Source organism: Sorex fumeus, unplaced genomic scaffold (genome assembly GCF_029834395.1).
Source record: "Sorex fumeus unplaced genomic scaffold, SorFum_2.1 ptg000083l, whole genome shotgun sequence".
NCBI lineage: Eukaryota > Metazoa > Chordata > Mammalia > Eulipotyphla > Soricidae > Sorex > Sorex fumeus.
Window position 1 is genome coordinate 7,980,899 of NW_026606140.1, and position 23,519 is coordinate 8,004,417.

Sequence of the window (23,519 nt, forward strand, 5' to 3'; positions counted from 1 at the left end):
TTTTTGATTGACAATTATTTTCATTTTAATTAGTTTTAGAGCATAAAGTTATCTTTGTAAAAAATGTATAACATCCCACCTCCTGTTTTTCCAGAACACTTAGAAATCTCTTTGTAGCAACTTCACCTGCAAATAGTAACATGTTAAACTGTTAAAACATTCATTTCTTTCCCCCACTTTATAAGCACTGTATTTTTGCTCACTTCTGAAAGATCACGAGGATTCTAACAATAGAAGTCTAACTAAAATAAAACAGATCTTAGAAATATTAGGTGTTGTGTTTGTAACAAGGCATTTATTTACAACAAATATCTGTCAAACTGTAAGAACAAAAGGGTCATTTCCCCACATGGAGACCTTAGAGTCCACTCACATGCTTTTCTGAACCATGGTTTTTCCCATGAGTTTTCACATCACCCTCTGTGTTGACGGGCATAAATGCCACTGTGGCTTGTGATGGCTTAAAAAGAAAAACTGAAGTGTATCAATAAGAAAAGTTCTGCAAGACATGCCTATGCAGAGTCTTCAGTTGTTAATGTGAGTGGTTGCACAGGCTCCGGGGTGCCTGGTTTCATCCCGAGGGGAGTCTTCACTGCGGCAAACGTTTCCTTCACACTCTTTTCAGGTTTGTTCCCTTCTGGGCACTCCTCACCTTAATGTTCTTCTTGGGGGTGTCTGGTCTCGGAGCAGATGGCTTTCCCTTTGGTTTAGGGGGATTACTACGACTGGTGCGCCCTGATGTTCGTTTCTTGTCCTGAATTGTCCTTTGCTGTTCCTGAAGCCTCTCCTCCCACTGCTGCAAAGCAATTTGCAAGCAAGTCAAATGTAAGATTTCACCCCTTTATGCTATTAAGTGACTATCAGAATGAATGCAAATTTTTAACTCTAGTGTATTACTCATGACAACAATTATAACAGCTGCCCTGCGTTTTTGGGCAAATCCATGATGATTTAGAAAGTGCTCAAAACTTTATTGAAATTCGCGAGTCCTTCAAGCTGAACACCACTGCCATAACCAGTTATTTGTAGGATGCAAACATGCAATCTGTAGACGGTTGCATGTTTTCTGCATGTGATGCACACCTTCTGTATATAAATGTTAAGGTGGAATTCAACTCAACAGACTGATTCCAACACTCAAATCTCCAATACATGCTAATTTCCCAGAAGTCCTAAAATGCAGTATTTCCACACAAACAAATGCTTTTTAAAAAGTTTTGACATAGCTTAAAGCAGAAATTTTCCAGTATAAATAGTAACAGGGTTCACTTGCTTTCCATTAAAAGAGAGACAGAAAGTCCACCAATATTTTCCAAGCAACTCAAATATTAGCTACCTAGAATTACTGAGAGAGAGGCATTTTATCACACAGTTTAAATAACTGTGTGATCACTGTTGGGGCAGTGGTTACTTGATATAAAATTAATTACTATTTATAAACATAAATAACTACTATTTTGAAAAGAATTGCATGTAAGGAACAAAAGTAAGTCCACTTGAATAGACAGTGCATTTTATTATAACACACATGTCCCTACTTTGTTAAGAGTATATTACACTCAGCAGAAATTTTTAGCAAAACCAAAGGCCAAGAAATGATTAATTATAAATAGAAAAAAAATATTGTTCCCACAATCTTAGCACACAATTCTAGTCTGCACTAAGATAATAAACATATATTTTTATCACACTGTGCTCTTTCAAATTATGAAAGTATACCAGAATATTTTCTGAAAACAACTATGCCTCTTGCAGGACTTTTTAATCTCATTGATATTCTTAGTTTCAGATCCTTATAAAGAGTTGCCTTCTATATTGATATTTCTAATCTATTGTAATCTTAAAAATTAGAGCCAAGTCTGCTATAATTTTCTATCTAGTAAGACAAAAATAATACTGAGGGCCATATACTGCACGGTTAAGAAGCTTGGCTTTTATGTGACCAGCCCCAGCTCAATCCCCAACACTGAACATAGTCCACTGGGCCCTTCCAAGAGTCATAACTGAGCAGAGAGGCAGAAGAAAGCCCTGAGCATGATTAGGTGGTGCCCCAAACCACCTCCCAACATCCCCCACCCTCAACCCCCATCAAATAATACATTAAAAATACAGTGTTTTTTTTTTTAATTTGTTTTGTTTTGTTTTTTGCTTCTTGGGTCACTTGCTCTGCACTCAGGAATTACTCCTGGCAGTACTCAGGGGGCCATATGGGATACTAGGAATCAAACTTGGGTTGGCCTCGTGGGAGGCATGCACCCTACCCACTGTGCTATCGCTCCATTCCCCAAAATACAGTGTTCTTGAGCAACCCGTGAATGTTTAGCTCAGGTGTAATCATAGTGTTTGGTTCTGTCATTAAAAGGCATTGATTGACGAGAAGCAACTGTGTTCAAACCAACTTCTTCAAGACTTAATAGTGGTACATGCTCTTCACTTGGCCAAGAGTGTTTAAATAACTGTGTGATCACAGGCGGGCATTGAGGGTGGGGGGTGGTGCGAGGTGGTTTGGGGCAACACTCGATCATGCTCAGGGCTTACTGGTAATTATACTTACTATGGATCTTTTACTAAGCTGATCTCTCCATTTTTCAACTAAACAATTTTCAAGCAGCATCATTCTGGAAAAAAATGTATCTTTTATTAAGAAAGTTAAAAATACAAAAAATTGTAAAGAACAAATTCCTCAGTAACATTTAACTCCCAACCCGCATACATATCCACCATTCATATTTTATGGATATTTCTTTTTATTATTCCTTTTACCTATGTACATATTTTAATCACAAGTGTATCTTTTACTATTATATTTACTTTTATTATTAAATTGTATGCATTTTATGACTATCTTAAATAAAATATGACTTTAAAAACTATATATTAAATATATTGGAGAAACTGGCAGGCTACCGAATGTAACCTGCCCACACGGCAGAATCTGGCAAACTCCCCGTGGCATACCAGTATGCCAAATACCAGTAACAATGATGGGTCTCATTCTCCTAACCCTGAAAGAGCCTTGAATACGACACTTTAAAAAAAAAACTCAGTGCTAGGACGAAGGAGACGTTACTGGGGCCTGCTCGAGGCAATCGACGAACAACAGGATGGTCGTGATCGTGATATTAAATACATGAATATCCAAAATATGTTGAACATTTTCTCTACTTCCCTACCATCCTCTTTATACTTAGCGACTAATACAAATGCTATGTTGCTATATTCTTGGTGCTTTTTATTTTGTTAGAACCACATTTCTGAATGAATTGCTGAGACAAATAGTAGATATTTTTAGAAGATTTTGACATTTTCTTTGTATTTATGTCATATTTTAGTTGCAAAGTATTTTGATATTCAGATAGCACATATATGTTCATTTTATGCCCTTAGGTTTTTAAAAAAAACCCTTTAATTCATTTGAAATTATATTGATAAAATTTTAATGAAATATTTTCAGGCTTTTCTAAATAATATATTCATTTCCAATTGATTTGTGGTACGCCACACATAGCTATTTTATGCAATAGTATATGCATAAAGTTTTTTCTATTTTATTTCTCTGTGTGATATAATATTGCAACATAAGGTTTGGTTGGAACCGGACCAGTGTAGCTTTATATCAGTTTTGCATATCTCATAAGGCAAAAGTTCTCATTATCCCTTTATATCCCTCCTCAAATTTCATCTACAATAGCATAATTTTTCTGCTGAGATTTTCATTAAGAGAATCTGTCACTGTCACTGTCCTCCCGTTGTTCATGGATTTGCTCAAGTGGGCCCAGTAACATTGTAAGACTTGTTGTTACTGTGTTTGGCATATTGAATACATTACAGGTAGCTTGCTAGGCTTTGCCCCATGGATGAGATACTCTCAGTAGCTTGCCAGGCTCTCTGAGAGGGGCAGAGGAATCAAACTCAGGTTGACAGGGTTGGCCGTGTGAAAGGCAAACACCCTACCTGCTGTGCTATCGCTCCGGGGTGGAGGGGGGGGGGGGCTGAAAACCATAAGTTCACTCATTTGTAATCAATTCATCGGTCCAAATAGAATTTAATGAAAAGCAACTCTAGAACTGAATCTAATACTGGCAGCAGAAAAATTCCCATGCCAGAAAGTAGCCTCAAAATCATTCATTCAATAGTCACTCATTTAACGTATTCAACTATTTTAGAGAGATGAGACATTACTAGAACAGCTTGAACACATTTTATAGGGGCAACAGAAGGATGAAGTAAACCTATAATTTTTTCAAGATGCTAAAATTTTTTAGCTCTATAATTTCAGATTTAAGTCTGAAGTGGTATTTAAAAAATTGCAATTTTTTGGTTTTAGTTCCAAAAATCACTTCGGAGAAATAGTGGTAAACTGAACGAATTTAATGGGACTCCAGCACAGCAAGCACCCTACCTGCTGTATTATTGCTCCAGCCTCAAACTTGCTAGTTTTTCTAACTCAGGTTCCTCCTACACAGACAACCTGGTTTTTGATAGCTGACATCCCATGTGGTCTTACAAGAACCTCTAGAAGTGATCCCTGAGCACAGAGCCAGAAGTAAGTCCTGAGCATCACTGGGTGTGACACACACACACATACACACACACACACACACAAAAGAAATAATCTTTCTGGGGAACATGACTACAGTCAGTTTGGGGGTCTATCCTGGGGCTTGTATAGGGTTTGTTCTTTATTGTCTAAGGAATGTACTAATGTATGTAAAAAGACACCAACAAAAGGCTGGAGAGGCCACAGAATCCCTGCTAAAGATAGGTGACGGGATGTGTGTGTGTGTGTGTGTGTGTGTGTGTGTGTGTGTGATAGTGGATAGGTGTAGATTAGGCTTTAATAAATGCTGTAAACAAGTATGGAACTGTGATCTTTAATGATCACCTTTACCTATCTAAGAGCTATTAAAGAGCTTTTATTAACAACTAAAAAAAGTTTTAATAATAAAAGCTTTCAAATGAATAAAAATATTAGTTTGTGCCATACCAAATAAGAAAGCGTTTCCACGTAAAGCAATATAACATGTTTACAAGTTCTTGAAACTCTTTTTTTCCATTTATTTTGGGTTTGGGGCCACACCCAGCAGTGCTCAGGGCTCCCTTCTGGCAGAGCTGGAGGACCACATGTGTTGCTGCGAATGCTCCAGAACAGTCATGTGCAAGGCAAACTCATTACGCCCTGTATAGACTTGAAGTTTTGTGGAGGACATAGCTGGCAGTGCTCAGGGGTCAGTCTTGTTGGGGCTTAGGGAACCGTACACAGCACTGGGCAGCGGTAACGGGCACAGTGAAATACAGAGCAAGTGCCCTATCAGTCATACTATCACTCCACTCCCCAAATTCACTTTTAAAGACTCAGTTTAAGAGTCCGGAGAGACCATACAAGGTAAGGTGCTTTACCTGTACACGGCCACCCTGGTTTCATTCCCAGCACCTCAGATAGACCCTTGAGCACTGCCAGGGGTGATGATCCCAGAATAAAAATACAGAAGCACTCCTTGAGCACTGCTAGTGGTGGCTCCAAAACCAAAAATAAACTGAATAAATATTCCATTATGTGTTCATAGTTGTAGATTTTTAAAAGATGTTCTAATGTTTAAGACATATGCCATTTCACTGAGAAAACTAGCAAAACTGCTTTTTACAAAAGCCCTCCTGAGCTGGTGTTCAAGACCACGCCTGTGTGTCCACACGTGGCTGGCAATTCCTTCTGCACTTGCCTGCATACCTTGAGCGCCACTCATAGCACATGATGAGCACATCCTGATGGGGCAAGATATGGGGACACTGGCAAGAAGAGTTCGTAATGAGCGGGACTTGAGTGCGCGGGATGGGTGACGAGGATTTGAAGATCTCCTTCACGTCTACCACAGTAGTTACTTCGTTACAGCCACTCCGCTGCACTGCTTTAATTTTGGCATGAATGGCTGCAATTGAAACATGGGAAGAAGCATTGCTGAAGCCTCTGGAGAATAATAGGGTTAGAGTATCCTGGCCAGCTGCTGAGAGTCCCTGAAAGAATCATTCCTGTAATTATGGTCATGTCCAAGCTGACCAAATGCAGACAAAAAGACCACACGATCTCATGCTAAATGCTAAAGACCTCCTGTATTGTCAACATGCTTTGAAAAAGTTCTCAATCGTGCTGTGAGTCATGAGAGAAAAATCGCGAAGTAGTCTCCCTCTGGGATCTGTTCGGGTCAGTAACTGCTCCTTATTGCTGGTCAATAGGTTTACAACAGAGAATCCTTTGGATTCTTCCCAGTCCTAAAATCCTCAATGAGTTTTAAGCTTCTGCTCTCCTCAAACCGTATCAGGAAATTTAGTTTCACACATGATTATTAACTGTTTTATCGAACAACGGGGAGCTAGCTCAAGTGGCAGAGCATGTGCACAGATGTTCTGTCCCTCAAGTCTCTTTAGGTACCACATGCGTGTCCCTGATCCCACCAAGTATGGCTGAGAGCAGCCTTGGTGGCTCTTGAGTAAGCACCAGACTCACTGCCTACGCGACCAGGGAGCCACCAGCTGGCATGGATGGTGTCAGGCCCTCCTGCTGCCCTGGAGGTGGCCCCTGTTTTAAAATTATAGAAAAAAACACTGTTTTTGATATTCTGCCTTTTATGTGAGTTAAGTATCATGTATTTTCTGATTCAGGTGCTTTCTTACGGTCTGCATGGGACAATTACCCATCATACCATCATATCATTTCCTCTGTCTGACAGGAATATTCCCTATTCTTAGCCCTCCACTTCACACACTGTCAAAGTGAAATCCCTGGTGAGCAGAGATAGTGACTGTTACAGATAGTGGTTAGTGACACTTGTTTAATAGTTCTTTAAATTCTATTTTGTTTTTTAATTCCCCAGATTCTTGCTGTCTTATGATTACCACCTCCCTATAAATCATCATCAGTCTACTATGGCTCTATCTTGAATCCCATCTTAAGAAGCTGGTTCTTGGGGCTGGAGAGATGGTACAGCAGGTTACCCAGCAAGTGTTACCCAGGTTCAATCCCCGACATCCCATATGGTCCCCCAAGCACTGCTGGGAGTAATTCCTGAGTGCAGAGCCAGGAGTAACATTATCAGGTGTGACCCAAAAAGCAAAAAATAAAATAAAAAGGCAGCTGGTTCAGGAAGGAGCCAGAAGACTTCAATAGAAAATGGCTTCATCACCAAAGAAATTATGAAACAGGACTCACTGGAGAATAGCGGGACAGAGGCACTCAAGTAAGAAACTAAAGTTGGGTAGTATCAGATGAGCAAATAAATTGGCCTGATTAAATAACAACTAAGAAAAATATGTTTAAAGCAAGCAATAAAAAGCTACCATAAAATATGGTCTATATTTTTTGCTTGAATCATCCACATTGGTTCTATATGTTTCTCAAAACCAACAACTTTAAAACAAAGTTTGGAGTTTTATTTTCTTTCCAAATTTTATGTTGATATTATTTTCTTGATTTCACACTTGAGATTACAAAATTACAAAATTTTATTACATAAAATTTGAGTTTGAAATAATGAAAACTTAGTTATTTTCAGAAAACTCTTTCAGAAGAAATATTTTAAGAAATAAAATTAACAACCTAAGAGATACGTTAAATTTATGTTGATGGTAGTCCAACTAAATTTACTTAAAACTTTGAGAACAAAAAATAAAGCAGGGGTTGGGAGTTAGGGATGTACTCCAGTGATCAAATATTAGTCTTGTATGTGTGAGGTTCTGGATTCAAATAGGGCCCTTGTGAAGGATCTTTGTGCCTCGCTGGGGGTAACACCATTAGCCCAGCACCATGAAAACTTGCGAAATGTCAAAACTGATCTATTCAATGAAGAAAGTGCTAACTGGCTCTTTCAAATAAGAGGAAAGTGGACTTTACACATTATGCTCAGACTTTACTTGTGGCCAGAGTATAATAATTGACACGGTCTCACAATACTTTTAAAATGCCTGTAGCAACTGACCACTGAAAGTAGGTAAAGGGATATACATGATAACCCTTCAGTACCTGTATTGCAAACCATAATGCTCAAAGGGAAAGAGACAGAGACAGAGACAGAGACAGAGACAGAGAGAAGGAAAGTGCCTGCAATAAAGGCAGACTGGGGGTGAGGATGTGGAAGGAGGGAAATGGGGGACATTGGTGGTGGGAAATGTACTGGGGAAGACTGATGAAGAGATGTGTGTTAGAACACTATATGATGGTAACTCAGTCATGAACAACTTTGTAACTATGTGTCTCATGGTTGTTTAATGTCACGGTCATGGTCCTCCCGTCGTTCTTCGATTTTCTCGAGTGGACCCAGTAATGTCTCCATTGTGAGACTTGTTACTGTGTTTGGCATATCAAATACATCATGGGTAGCTTGCCAGGCTTTGCCGTGCGGGCGAGATACTCTCAGTAGCTTGCCGGGCTCTCCGAGAGGGGCGGAGGAATCGAACTAGGGTCGGCCATGTTGGCTGCATGCAAGGCAAATGCCCTACCCGCTATGCTATCGCTCCAGTTTAATGTAATAATAATAATAATAATAATAATAATAACAATAATATACTTGTAGTTTTTTGTAAATACAAAGAAACTTGGGAATTCCTGGACCTAGGAGCATCACATCTCCAGCCCATGTGTCTCTCTTCCACCCATCCCCAGCAAGTAGCAAAGGAACCTCATGGGAGTCCTAATGGGTGACCCTCACCTGCCATCAGCACTGCTCCCAGTGAGAAGTATTGAACATTGTATCTGATCTAAATTCCTATGTCATCTGGATAACTTACTTTCCCTCTTCTAGATTTAATTCAGAAACCATAAAGCTTTATCGTTGTTAAGGTTCTTGGGAGAATCAAAAAGATCACATAGAAAAATTAGGAGCCTTGCCTTTACTTTGTGACTAGCATGCTTTGCCTTTGTAACAGGTCCTAAGTAGCTACATCGGATGACTTACCGTAGCTGTAATTTTTGCTCAGATAAGTTGCTAGAGTTGGCTTTACTTTTTTGCACTTGCACCGATCTAAAGAAAGCAAAAGAGAGATTTAAAAATTAGGTATTTAATGCCCCAAAGTAGAGAGAGAGAGTAAGAGGGAAATTGTCTGCTATAGAGGCAAGGGGAAGGGTGGGATGGGGTGGGGAGGTATTGGGGACATTGGTGGTGGAAAATGTGCACTGGTGGAGGGATGGGTGCTCAATCATTGTATGACTGAAAATCCAAAATGAAAGTTTTGTAGCTGTATCTCACGGTATTTCAATAAAAAATAAATAAATAAAATTATGTACTGACAAAAGGCCCAGAAATTGCTCTCTGTGGTGGTGGTGTGTGTGTGAGGGGAAGGGTGGGAGGGGACCATGTTGAGGAAAGAGGAAAAGTAACTCACCTGGGCTTAGACGTTTACAGTCAAGATCAAGAGGCTGTTCCTGTACCATCATGTCAGGCGTGATATCTATCCACTTCACATCTGAAACACGCACGAAACCATGTGGGCGAGCGCAGTGATCCTGTCTGCTCACCCAACTAGAAGAAGGCGCTGCCTAGAGACATAACCGTCAGTCTCGCAATTGAACAGTCCCGCACACAGACATGCCTATAAGGGTTGCTATGTCTCTCAGGCAAAGTGGGCACGAGGAGAGAAGACTGGGAGTTATACTGCTTCTCAAACTGATGTCAAAATATGTCCATTCCATTATGCAGCTTCACAGAAAGAGGAAATCATGCAATGTGCTGTCACCTGGTTGGAACTGGAAGATAGCATGTTCAGTGGGGTAAGCCAGAAGAAGGACAAACACAGGATGCTATCACTTATCTGTGGTATGAGAACATGTATTGTAGTAAAAGGCGGGATGCCTAGATCTGTCTCGACCTAGGGAATAGGGAAGAGAAGGACAGAGAAGGAAAGAAAGCAAGGAGAGAAGAAAGAAGATGAGAAAGGAAAATAATGGGGGGGGGGGTGAAGGGATCAGAAGCCTCAGTTAGACCAATGATGTGAGAGAGTGGTTTAACTATATATCTAAAGCACAGCAACATTGAAATCATGAGTTACAAACTACAACCGCTGAACCCTGAAGCGTGCCTGTCAAGGTGGCAAGTGGGAGCCTGGGAACACTGGTGGAGGGAAGTTGACACTAGTGGTGATTTTGGTGCTGATATACCGTATGCCTAAAATCCACCTACCAGAAATTTCGTAAATCACAGGCCTGGCCGATCCGAGTTCAATTCCCTCTCGGAGAGCCCAGCAAGCTACCGAGGGTATCTCGCCCGCACAGCAAAGCCTGGCAAGCTACCCGTGACGTATGCGATATGCCAAACACAGTAACAACAAAGTATCACAATGGAGACGTTACTGGGCCCGTTGGAGCAAATGGATGAACAATGGGAAGACAGTACTACAGTGCAGTGCTACAGTTCTTTAAATAAAAATTTTAAAATTAAAAAAGAAAATATGTGCACGCTGAAAGGCATATTCCAACCTGGATACATTCTATTTTTCCCGCCTGAGTCCACCTAAAATGTTGATTTCCAATGCAGGTGAGTATTTTACACTAATCATTAGTATACAGCCCTTCCAAATTCCCATGTCATACTTTGCAGAAATAGTTCTCAGCTGCCAATGGCAAATGAGCAGGACCTTCTTTATGTGCTTTAAGCGGTCATATTTTATTTCTTTCTTAAACTGAAGCAGAGGTGAGTTTTGTTTTGTTTTACTTCTCCTTGGTGTCTGGGGCTCTGATCTAATGCTAGAACTCAGAAATCACACAGAAGTCATGCCCTTCTAAAGAGTAGAGATACTGGGATCACTGGTGGTGGAGAACGGGCACTGGTGGAGGTATGGAAAGTTCCATACCTCCACCATGTATGACTAAAACGCAAGCACGAAAGTTTGTAGTTCTGTATGCAACTGTGCCTCATGTACCTCATGGTGATTCACGAATAAAATTTTTTTTAAAGTAAATATAAAGAGCAGAGACAGCCCAGAGACAGAACAGTGAGAGGGTAAGACACTTGCCTTACACACTCCCAGCCGGGTTGGATCCCCACCGCCCTATACGGTTCCCTGAACCTGCCAGGAGTGGCTCCTACATGCAGAGCCTGAATTAAGCCCTGAGTGTGCCCCCTAATCCCAATAGTAGGAGTAAAGAAAAAAAAAGGCTAAAGTGCAGAAACGTTGATCAAGCCAAAAGAACACAAGTTTTACAACATTTCATTGCACTGCAGCCTGCTTTGCTTTCTAGAAAAACAGGTAACATAAACAGACAACACAGCTTTCCAGGGTGACCAGATTTGCAAAGAGAGTCGGCTGGGATGGTGACTCCCGCCTTCTGGGCAAGAACTTTTACGATCTCACAGACGAAAGAACCTGGATGAAGGGCGGGTTTTCAGTGTGAAATGAAACCTGCCTGGTGCTCAATGCTGTCTCCAACAGATGGTGCGTCCTCATATAACTACTGCTCTGGTTGCTGCTTCGATTGTTCCTTTACTCCTGGGAATTGGTGTGGCAGGGGGCGGGGAGAGGCTCTCTTCCCGCTGTGCACTCAGGGATCACTTCTAGGGGATGGGGGGGGGCGGTACTGAGGGACCCTAGTGGTGCTGGGGATCATCCCAGGGTCAGCTGCAAGCAAAGTAATTGCCTCTCCCCTTGTCTCTCAAACCCCGTCAAAGGTAAAGATCCCCAGGTTGCCTTTGCAAGCCATCTCCCCGCCGCACCTCCACTCTTTAAAAAGGGAAACGCTGTGTCTTTCCTGAGCTCCTCAAGTTTCTGGAGGGAACCCAGACTTTGCGCAAGTCACGCCTGCCCCCTGCCCCCTTGCCCGCTGCCGCGGCCGCGACCCCCAAGGGCGCTTCCTCCTCCTCCTTCTCCTCCTCACCCTCCGGCAGCTCGGTGACGATGGCCTCGGGCGAGATGCACACACCGCGGTCATAGACGGGCAGCTCGTCGCAGGCCAGGCTCGGGGGCCAGCTGTGGTTGTAGGCCCGCATGAGCGGCTCGCAGCCGTCGCGCGCGCGCTGGCACACCGACTTGCAGGGCTTGATGGGGTCGTGCAGGAACTCCAGCGCGCTGATGGGCACGTACATGGCGCAGAGGAAGAAGCGCAGGACGGCGCTGCAGTTGGCGTCCACCAGCTCCTCGTACTGCTCGATGGCCAGCACGGCGTTCTCCTGCGTGCTATGGTGCAGGTGGTTGGGCATCCGCGTGATGTTCCAGGGCATCTGGCGGCACATGGGGATGCGCACGGCCTCGCAGGGCGCCCCGCGCACCCCCAGCGCCAGGCGCAGCCCCGCGCACAGCGCTGCCAGCACCAACGGCACGAGCATGGCAGGGGGAGGCCAGGTCCTGCTGGGCTGCGGGCTCCGCGGCGCGGCCAGCCACGGCCATGCCCAACCCTATTTATCCCGGCCCAGGCGCCCCACCCCGCGCCCAGCGCTGACATCACCCTGGGCCGGCCCGCGGCCCGCCACCCCGGCCCTGGCCCTGCGCTTCCTGCGGGCACGGGAGAGGCGCCCGGCCGCCGCTCCGGTGCCAGACACGGATTCAGTGGAGAGAAGGATGCCGATGCCGGGGACTCCAAGGCCAGCTTTCCTCCTCCTGCCCTCCAGGTCCTCGGGAGAGCGCGGATGCCTGGGGCCGCGGTGGCCGCTGAGTCCCAAGCCTGTTGGTTTGTCCACAAGGGGGCAGAACACGCGCCCAGGACGGAGGCTGGTGTGCCACAGGGGATGAGCAGAAAGGGTGAGGGCTCCACGCTGGGGTGGCATGGCACTTATTATTATTATTATTATTATTATTATTATTATTATTATTCCGGTTATTGTTGTGGCGAGTAGGTAAAAACTTGGACCCAAAGATTTCTGGAATGGCCTTTGTTCCTTTTCCAGGAGTAGAACTACTGGAAGCTTCTCTAGCCTCGTGTCGGTTAAGGCTTGTATTTCATCCGGCAAACCCGCTCCCCCTCCTTTCCCCTAAGTCTTTATCCCTCTCTCCAACATGAATCAAAGCAACCCAGAAGAAACCAAAACTTTGGACACCACAGTCTGAAAGTTTTGTTCTGTCGCGCCAAGCTGTTTCCAGCCTCAGCCTGACTTTACTGATATGCTTGGAAATTGTTATTTATGAATAAAAAGGGATAGACTATGAAAAGACGGTATCTGTGTTGTTTTATTGTATCTTATTTTGTAAGAGGTTTGTTTTATTAAAACGAGCTGCTTACTCAGGAACTCACAGAAAACAGAGAATTTATTGTTATAAGCATAAACCAATCTTCAAGCACTATGTATTTTTTAAGACATTTGAACACGAGGGGCTGGAGCGATAGCACAGCGGATAGGGCATTTGCCTTGCGCGCAGCCAACATGGCCAACACAGGTTCGATTCCCAGCATCCCATGTGGTCCCCTGAGCACCGCCAGGAGCAATTCCTGAGTGCATGAGCCAGGAGTAACCCCTGAGCATCGCTGGGTGTGACCCAATAAGAAAATAAAAAGACATTTGAACACGAAAACGTGTTTTTAGTTGGAAATCTGAACGTAAGGCAGATAAAGTTTGTCTTTCCTGAGTTCAAATCAACAAAGTTTAGTTTTGACCTTGGCCAAGAATGAACATAAAAATAACGTGAGGAACAAAAAGCATAACTGACATTTATCCAGCATTTGCCTTAAGCTAGGCATGGTACTGACGACTTTAAACACTTCATTTAGTTTTTATTCTTTTTAGGGAATGTGAATTAAACATGTTATGGAAAACTGGGCTGGAGCGATAGCACAGAGGTAGGGCATTTGCCTTGCATGCAGCCAGCCCGGCCAAACGGGGTTCAATTCCTCCGCCCCTCTCTGAGAGCCCAGCAAGCTACCGAGAGTATCTAACCCGCACGGCAAAGCCTGGTAAGCTACCCGTGATGTATTCGATATATCAAACACAGTAACAACAAGTCTCATGATGAACCTGCTCGAACAAATCAATGAACAACGGGAGGACAGTGACAGTGATGGAAAACTGATAAATAAAACCAACATTTTAGGATTCACTCAAGGAACCCAGTTCTATTTAGGGTAAGCCCAGTGCATCGATATCCAGCAAGGGCCATTTACAGAGGAAGTATAGTCTTTCATAAATCAGGTCTCGAGGAGCTGGAGAGTTAGCACAGCAGGCAAGACCCTGTGTGGTATGGCTCCCAACCAACCAACCAACCAACAAACCAACAACAAAAACCAGATCTCAAGCACCAAAGATGCTGCACCGGGCTAGTGAACAAAGGCCATAGCCAAATGGTGTCTCAAACAGTATACATTCAATGGCGGGGGCTTATTAGCTGTGATTTCTAAGTGGAGCTCCTATGAAGCTCCAAGAGACAGATTTCCTGGCCTTCTCTTGTGTCCTATGAGGAAGGCAGGTGTGACAAGGGCTCACCCTCCATATCCAGTTAGAACCTGCTGCATTTGTTTAACTAAAGAAGGTAAAAATCACATTAATTTGGATCTTGCTCAATTAACCTATACTTGACACCGATTTGTCCAAAGTTCATGAAACTAAGTCCCCCTGGTCCGTGGTCTCTCTGCTGGCTTCCATTTGGTTTCAAGTGATGGCTGCTTCTCTGTTCATCTTTGACACATCTAGGGTTCCCTCAGACTCTATCACCAATTCCTTCTCTTTCTTTCAACATCTCTCTGGGACTTCATGTCTTCCCTGCTAAGGCACTGGGACATTGGCACAAGGTTCTCTAGCATGGTGGCTTTCTTTCATTAGATGACAGTGTCAACTGACCTTTTTCTACGGTGGATAACATTGGGTTGTCCTTGTTCCTCCTGAAGGGAACTTAGTTTTATTGAGCTACTCCCACAACAGTGTCCCTGAGGCACACCAATTCCATAAAGCACTAATAATTCTATATTGCTTTTCTCTTTCCTTTATGTCACTTGCATGGTTTAGTAATGTCCCTTTTTTGTATAGACATAAGAAGACAGTTCATGTTATGCTTTTATAACATGGAAGTTAATTGACTTCAAATATTTACTCCTGGACATCCATCCATATTTACTTGATTTAGGCCTCAGTTGCCGTTTCCAAAAGCAGGGTCCCAACGAAGGGACTGGATGGACCCAGGGCAAACTGTAAGCTACCCTGGCATCAAAAGGGGACAAGCTAAGCACCAAAAGTATAAGTTCCATGCTTAAAAGCATGGTCATGGACAAATTCTGTCATAACCCAAAAAGCAGTAACTGAATAAGGACCCTGCGGGGCTTAGGAAAGACGAACCTAGCCTAAGGACTGTAATCTGGGAGATATAGCGAGATGTGCCCAGGAAAAGCCAACTTTTAAGCTTAATATATCTCTTACTGTGTTCTTAAATGACTAAAAATATAAGAAGTATGTCACTTGTCACTTGTCATCCCATTCTTCATTGATTTGCATTGATTTGCTCCAGTAACGTCTCTGTCCCTGTCGCATGATAGTGTTGCCCAATGGCGTATTGGGGGCTCTTTCAAAGTAAGAGGAATAAGACCCATTATTGTTATTGTTTTTTTGGCATATTGAATACATCACAGGTAGCTTGCCAGGCTCTGCTGTATGAGCAGAATACTCTCAGTAGCTTGCCGGGCTCTCCGAGAGGGATGGAGATGAGATTGGCTGTTGATGAGATTACATGGTGTGTGTGTGGGGGAGGAGGAGGTTGGTGGGTCTGACTGCCAAGCTACTGGAAAACTGGGGATCTGGGTGCAGTAGGCTCAGTCCAGATCCCAGCAGGCTTGGAGATCTCAATCATGGGTCCCACAAACCTGGGTTCCTCGGTCAATTGCTTCATGCCTGAGGCTCGTCTGAGTGTGTGGAGAGTGGCCTTGAGCATGGCTGTGGCTGGGTTCTGGAGGTTTTCGGCTGCTGGGGCTCTGTTTGGGACAGGGAAACTCAATCCGCTCCCCTCCGAAGTGCCCTGATGAAGACAGCCTGGCGCAGGGGTAGGGGATTTTGTAATATAATAAGTATATTTACTATAATTGTTTAAATGATTCCTAGCTGAGGAAAGGATAAAGCAATATGCCCTAGATGGAATCCCGCCCTTGAGTGGATCTCCTGGTAATTTAGTAATTTGAAGTGCAGAGCCCTCAAATGAGATTTTGTCTTTGAGTTAATTCCCTAGAACTTTCCCTGAAGGAGCGACTTTACCTCTGTTTGTTGTTATGACAATGTTCAACTCCACCTATGTGTACCTCCACCCTTCATGATTTCTATATAACTATGCTGTAAGGGGTAAGAAAGGTAGAGGACTTTGAGGTCTACAAGGAGACTAGGATGAGGGAACTGTGATAACTGGAACTCTAACCAAACCTACCACTATAATTGTGCTGTAAAGGGAGAGATTGGACTATCTTGGGGAGGAGAGAGAAATATACTGACCTCAGACCAGCCTGGGGCCCAAGCCTATTTCTTCATTCTCCTGGTCCTTCGTCCATTCATCACCATGGGCTGGCCAGAGGAATGATTCTCAGCCACCGAATGCTTCAGTCCCACATGCCTATGCTTTTTCTCTTTGAAATTCACATTCTACCCCATGGTGGCAAACAAAAGTTCCTCTCTATTTTAACAGCTGTGCTCTGGAGTACAAGATCACTATAGGGAGAGAACAGCTGTACTTCTCTGGTTTGAACAGCCATCCAGATGCCACTGGGTTCCAAATCTGATTACAGTCCTGCTAACTCTGGGAATGTGTATCCAGCTTAACCCTGGGGTGTCTCCAGTTCCACATTGCAGTCGTTTCAAATGCAATCAATCATGAACTGAATCAACGTTCCTTCACTTAGAACTGGACTCCCAGGCCCATTCTGTCCCTCTGAAATCCCTTTCTACTAGTTTCCAAGTCTGCTTTTCCCTTCTCATTTCCCACCCTCCATCCCCCATCCAATCAGCATGTCAGCATTTCCTGTCAGAACTAGACCAGCATCCTCCCGTTCCTCTCCTGGCTATTGACTGTCCTCACCGTTCTCCATCAGGACTCAGGAGTGAGTGTCCTAAGGTAGAGAGCTGATTATGCTCTGCCCTCATTATAAATCTATCCCTGGCTCCACGAGCCTTCATAAAATCAGAAGTCCCTTAAATGGCTTTCAAGACCTTGAGTGATTTGATACATAATTATGCTAATCCTCATACTCAAACTCCATACAGTAGACACATTTTCTTTTAAAAATTTAAATGTATTTAAAATTAGTTCATTGTTTTTATCGAGGTTTCTATCCTAGTTGTACAATCATATCAAACTCCTTATGTTATCGTTGCAGAATACTACACAACAGTTTTGAGTGTATTAGGGGTCACAAGGTATGAAACACCAAAGCATTGGTTAATAAACTACTTTTAAATGTATGTATAGGCTACATACATTTAAAAATGTATGTCTAAACTAGTGGCTGGAGCGATAGCAAGGTAGGTAGGGCATTTGCCTTGCACGTGGCTGACCTGGGTTCAATTCCTCCATTCCTCTTGGAGAGTCCAACAAGCTACCAAGAGTATCCCGTCTGCATGGCAGAGCCTGGCAAGATACCCATGGCATATTCAATATGCCAAAAACAGTAACAACAAGTCTCAGGACTGTGGAGAGTTGACAGCAAATGCTCACTTGGCAGATTTCTAAATTGACTCGATTTCGTGGAGAACGAGAAGAAACGCAGGACTAATACATTGGATATTGAGGTCAATTCACTACTCAGCAGGGTGGATCGCTGTCAATCTACCATTCCTCCTGGACTTCATTGATTTGCTGGCGCGGTTCAGTAGCGTCTTCGTTTGGAGACTTATGGTGACTGTAATTTTTGCATATGGAATATTTCAGGGGTGTCTTGCCAGGCTTTGCCACGAGGGCCAGATACTCTCGGTAGCTTCCCGGGCTCTCTGAGAGGGCGAGGAATTGAACCCAGCTAAGCCTGGCTGCCTGTGTGACGAACACGCCCTACTGCTGTGCTTTCGCGCCCAAAAGGCAGTGTGGATAAGAAGATGAAAAGCAGCCCATGGATAATTTTAGAGTGTAGATTCAGAAGTTTTCACGTTTCTGGATAGACTTTCCAGAAGTGTAACCAATGCCTGCGTAGAGTGTAGATTCAGATGTATTCCATACTCGCAGTGAGTGACCCAAACATTCTGTAGTGAAGATTCCAATAATATCTGATGTCTGGGATCTGTGGACAGGATAATGAATAGCTGAACAGTATGGAGTGTATAGCCAGTGTAAACAGGACGCTGAACACCAGCATTGGGTTAATTGGACATTCACCATTTGCATAACGAAAACCTGCCTGGAGTGAAGATTCGATGAATTCCAGATTCGCAGTGAATGAATGGAACATTGTGTAGTGGAGATTCCAATGATTTCTGAAGTCTGGGTTGTGTGGACAGGAAAAGAAAGAGCCAAACACTGTGGAGTGGATAGCCAGTTGAAAAGAACACCTGCGAGTGTGAACAGGACGCTGAAAACAAGCATTGGGTTCCTTGGACATTCACCAGTGGTGTAATGAAAGCCTGACTGGAGTGGAGATTCTATGTACTCCAAATGGGCAATGCATGAATGGAACATTCTGCAGTGGATATTCCAATGATTTCTGAAGTCTGGGTTGTGAGGACAGGAAAATGAAGAGCTGACCAGGTTGAGAGTGGATAGCCATTTGAACAGCACGCCTGCGAGTGTGAACAGGACGCAGAAAACCAGCATTGGGGTACTTGGACATTCACCAGTGGTGTACCGAAAGACTGTATGGAGTGGAGATTCAGATGATTTCCAGATACGCAGTGAATGAATAGAACATTCTGTAGTGGAGATTCCAAAGAAACCACCACCATGCTGAGACCACTCTCCGCACACATGAAGGTACTGGCAGAGGGACAAAGCCACGAGGGTTCCGGGGCCGAGATCTCCAAACCTACTCGGATTGGAGTCGAGCATCCTCCACCTAGATACACCAAATTCCAGTAGGCAGGGGTCACACCCACCACCTCGCCCCCTGGCACAGTGTAATCTTATCAGGACATCTTTTTATGACATCTTGTTGTCTCATTCCTACTTTGGACAAGCTTGCAGGCTATCGAATGTGACCTGCCCACAGGGCAGAGTCTGGCAAACTCCCTGTGGCGTACCAGATATGCCAAACACCAGTAACAATGATGGGTCTCATTCTCCTAAAGAGCCTTGAATATAATCTCAGGGCTAGGATGAAAGAGACATTACTGGGGCCTGCTTGAGGCAATTGACGAATAACAGGATGATGAATGAAAAATGATGAATGATCATCACCACCACTGTGTGGCGTTGACCGGCAGAATACCATATGATTTCGATTGATTCAGAAGTCGATGCACACCAGGCCTCCCTAGAGTGAACGGGATGATAAAAACGTCAGCTTGATTGAGTGCACAGGCAGATGAATACCAGATATGTAGGTGTTGGTATTTAGATGAACACAGGTCGCTCGGTAGTGTGGCAGGGTTAATGAACAGTACAGTATATTCGACTGGATAGAGGCTGAAGAGCAGGCCTGGGTAAAGTTGACAGCAAATGCTCACTTGGCAGATTTTTAATTCGACGCGATTTCGTGTAGAACGAGAAGAAACGCAGGCCTAATACATTGCATATTGAGATGAATTCACTACTCAGCAGTGTGGTACACTGTCACTCTCCCAGTCATCCCAGATTTCATTGATTTGCTGGCGCGTTTCAGTAGCGTCTTCGTTTGTAGACTTGTGGTGGCTGTAATTATGGCATATTGAATATTTCACGGGTGTCTTTCCAGGCTTTGCCACGAGGGCCAGATACTCTCGGTAGCAACCCGGGCTCTCTGAGAGGGCGAGGAATTGAACCCGGCTCGGCCAGTCAGGCTGCATGACACAGTCGTCTTACTGCTGTGCTTTCGCGCCAAAATGGCAGTATCAATATGAAGATGAAAATCAATCCATGGATGATTTTAGAGTGTAGATTCAGATGATTTCAAGTTTCTAGGTAGAATTACCAGGGCTGTAAAGAATGCCTGCGCAGAGTAGAGATTCAGATGTATTCCCGACTCGCAGTGAATGACCGGAACATACTGTAGTGGAGATTACAATGATTTCTGATGTCTGGGTTCTGTGGACAGGAAAATGAAGATCTCACCAAGGTGGAGTAGATAGGCAGTGAACAGCACAGTTCGCTGAAAACCATCATTGGGTTACTTGGATATTCACCAGTGGTATAACGAAAGCCTGCCTGGAGTGGAGATTCGAAGAACTCCACATTAGCAGTGAATGAATGGAACATTCTGTAGTGGAGATTCCAATGATTTCTGAAGTCTGGGTTGTGTGGACAGGAAAAGGTAGAACTGACCAGGGTGAACTGGATATCCAGTTGAACAGCACGCCTGCGAGTGTTAATAGGACGCTGAAAACCAGCATTGAGTTACTTGGACATTCACCAGTGGTGTAGAGAAAGCTTGCCTGGAGTGGAGATTGGCAGTGAGTGAATGGAACAATCTGTAGCGGAGATTCCAATGATTTCTGATGTCTGGGTTGTGTGGACAGGAAAATGAAGAGCTGACTAGGGTGGAGTGGATAGCCAGTTGAACAGCATGCCTGCGAGTGTGAACAGGCCGCTGAAACCAGCATTGGTTTACTTGGACATTCACCAGTAGCGTAACGAAATCCTGCCTGGAGTGTATATTCCGATGAATTCCAGATTCGCAGTGAATGAATGGAACATTCTGTAGTGGAGATACCAATGATTTCAGAACTATGCGTTATTGGAACCAGGAAATGTAGAGCTGTCCAGAGTGGAGTGGGAAGCCAGTGAAGAACACACCTGCGTCCTACTGCCAGTGAAGAACCACACACGTCCTACTGCTGTGCTTTCGTGCTAGAATGGCAGTGTGGATAGGCAGATGAATAGCAGCCCATGGATGATTTTAGAGTGCAGATTCAGATGATTTCAAGTTTCTGGGTAGACTCTCCAATGGTGTAACGAATGCCTGCGTAGAGTGGAGATTCACATGTATTCCAGACTCGCAGTGAATGACCGGAACATTCTTTAGTGGAGATTCCAATAATTTCTGATGACTGGGTTGTGTGGAAAGGAAAATGATGAACTGACCAGGGTGGGCTGGATAGCCATTGAAGAGCACAGGCAGGTGAAACCATCATGGGTTAACTTGGACATTCACCAGTGGTATAACAAAAGCCTGCCTGGAGTGGTGATTCGAAGAACTCCAGATTGGCAGTGAATGAATAGAACATTTTGTAGTGGAGATTCCAATGATTTCTGAAGTCTGGGTTGTGTGGAAAGGAAAAGGAAGAGCTACCCAGGGTGGAGTGGATAGCCAGTTGAACAGAACTCCTGCGAGTGTGAACAGGACGCTGAAAACCAGCATTGGGTTACTTGGACATACAACAGTGGTGTAACGAAAGACTGCCAGGCATGGAGATTCCGATGAATTCCTGGTTCCCAGTGAATGGAACATACTGTAGTGGAGATTCTAGTGATTTCTGACGTCTGAGTTGTGTGGACAGGAAAATGAAGAACTGACCAGGGTGAACTGGATATCCAGTTGAACAGCACGCCTGCGAGTGTGAACAGGATGCTGAAAACCAGCATTCACTTACTTGCTCATTCACCGTGTTATTGCGAATGCCTGCCTGGTTTGGAGATTCATGAACTCCAGATTGGCAATGAGTGAATGGAACATTCTGTAGTTGAGACTCCAATGATTTCTGAAGTCTGGGTTGTGTGGACAGGAAAATGAAGAGCTGACCAGGGTGGAGTGGATAGCCAGTTGAACAACAGGCCTGTGAGTGTGAACAGACTGCTGAAAACCAGCATTGGGTTCCTTGCATATTCACCAGTGGTGTAACCAAAGAATGGCTGGAGTGGAGATTCAGATAAATTCCAGATTCGCAGTAAATGAATGGAACATTCTGTAGTGGAGATACCAATGATTTCAGAACTCTGGGTTAATGGCACCAGGAAATGTAGAGCTGACATGATGGAGTGAAGAGCCAGTGAACACCACGCCTGCGGAATGTGAACAGGACGCTGACTACTAGCATTAGGTTACTGGGACCTGCAGAAGAATCCCAACTCTGACGAGTTTTATAGGCATACGATCATCACCACCTCTGTGTGGCGTTGACCGGGAGACTACCATATGGTTTTGATTGATTCAGAAGTCGATGCACGCCAGGCATGGTTAGAGTCGACGGGATGATTAAAACTTCAGCTTGATTGAGTACACCGGCAGATGAAAACCAGATATGTAGCTGTTGATATTTAGATGAACTCAGATCGCTTGGTATTGTGACAGGATTAATGAACAGAATACTATATTCGACTGAATACGGAGCTGAACAGCAGGCTTTGGGAGAGTTGACAGCAAATGCTCAATTAGCAGATTTCTATTTCGACTCGATTTCGTGGAGAACGAGAAGAAACGCAGGGCTAATACATTGGATATTGAGATGAATTCACTACTCAGCAGTATGGATTGCTTTCACTCTCCCAGTCCTGCCGGACTTCATTGATTTGCTGGCACGGTTCAGTAGCGTCTTCATTTATAGATTTGTGGTGACTGTAATTTTGGCATATGGAATATTTCCCGGGTGTCTTGCCAGACTTTGGCACGAGGGCCAGATACTCTCAGTAGCTTCCTGGGCTCTCTGAGAGGGCGAGGAATTGAACACGGCTCAGCCAGTCTGGCTGCATGATGCACACGCCCTACTGCTGTCCTTTCGCGCCAGAATGGCAGTGTGGATAGGCAGATGAAAAGCAGCCCATGGATGATTTTAGAGTGCAGATTCAGATGATTTCAAGTTTCTGGGTAGACTCTCCAGTGGTGTAACGAATGCCTGCGTAGAGTGGAGATTCAGATGTATTCCAGACTTGCAGTGAATAACCGGAACATTCTGTAGTGGAGATTACAATAATTTCTGATGTCTGTGTTGTGTGGACAGGAAAATGATGAACTGACCAGGGTTGACTGGATAGCTGGTGAAGAGCACAGGCGGGTGAAAACCATCATTGGTTTACTTGATATTCACCAGTGGTATAACGAATGCATGCCTGTAGTGGAGATTCGAAAAACTCCAAATTGGCAGTGAATGAATGGAACATTTTGTAGTGCAGATTCCAATGATTTCTGAAGTCTGGGTTGTGTGGACAGGAAAATGAAGAACTGACCAGGGTGAACTGGATATCCAGTTGAACAGCATGGCTTCAAATGTGAGCACGACGTTGAAAACCAGCATTGGGTTACTTGAACATTTACCACTGGTGTAATGAAAGCCTGCCTGGAGAGGAGATTCGATGAATTCCAGATTAGCAGTGAGTGAATGGAACATTCTGTTGTGGAGATTCCAATAATTTCTGAAGTATGGGTTTGTGGACAGGAAAATGAGGTGCTGAGTGGAAAGCCAGTTGAACAGCATGCCTGCGAGTGTGAACAGGGCGCTGAAACCAGCATTGGATTACTTGGACATTTTCCAGTAGTGTAACGAAATACTGCCTGGAGTGGATATTCAGATGAATTCCAGATTCACAGTCAA

At 44.0% G+C, this 23,519-nt stretch overlaps 1 protein-coding gene across 1 annotated transcript; it reads right to left on the bottom strand.

Annotated features, from left to right (window-relative positions):
* Positions 1-401: 401 nt before the first annotated feature.
* Positions 402-12,351, bottom strand: LOC130039190 (secreted frizzled-related protein 4-like). The gene is made up of 6 exons (XM_056131051.1): positions 11,858-12,351; positions 9,373-9,453; positions 8,946-9,011; positions 5,729-5,927; positions 2,555-2,618; positions 402-796 (listed from the first exon to the last, which is right to left on the bottom strand). The coding sequence occupies exons 1-6, from the start codon at positions 12,303-12,305 to the stop codon at positions 611-613; spliced, it is 1,044 nt and encodes a 347-aa protein (XP_055987026.1). The 5' UTR covers positions 12,306-12,351; the 3' UTR covers positions 402-610.
* Positions 12,352-23,519: the final 11,168 nt, after the last annotated feature.

Coding starts and splice junctions, on each gene's coding strand:
- LOC130039190 (XM_056131051.1), bottom strand. CDS start 12,305: ATGCTCGTGCCGTTGGTGCTGGCAGCGCTGTGCGCGGGGCTGCGCCTG. Junction 9,012..9,372: donor CTGTAAACGTCTAAGCCCAG/GTGAGTTACTTT, acceptor TGCTTTCTTTAG/ATCGGTGCAAGTGCAAAAAA. Junction 2,619..5,728: donor TGCTATGAGTGGCGCTCAAG/GTATGCAGGCAA, acceptor ATTTTTTTCCAG/AATGATGCTGCTTGAAAATT.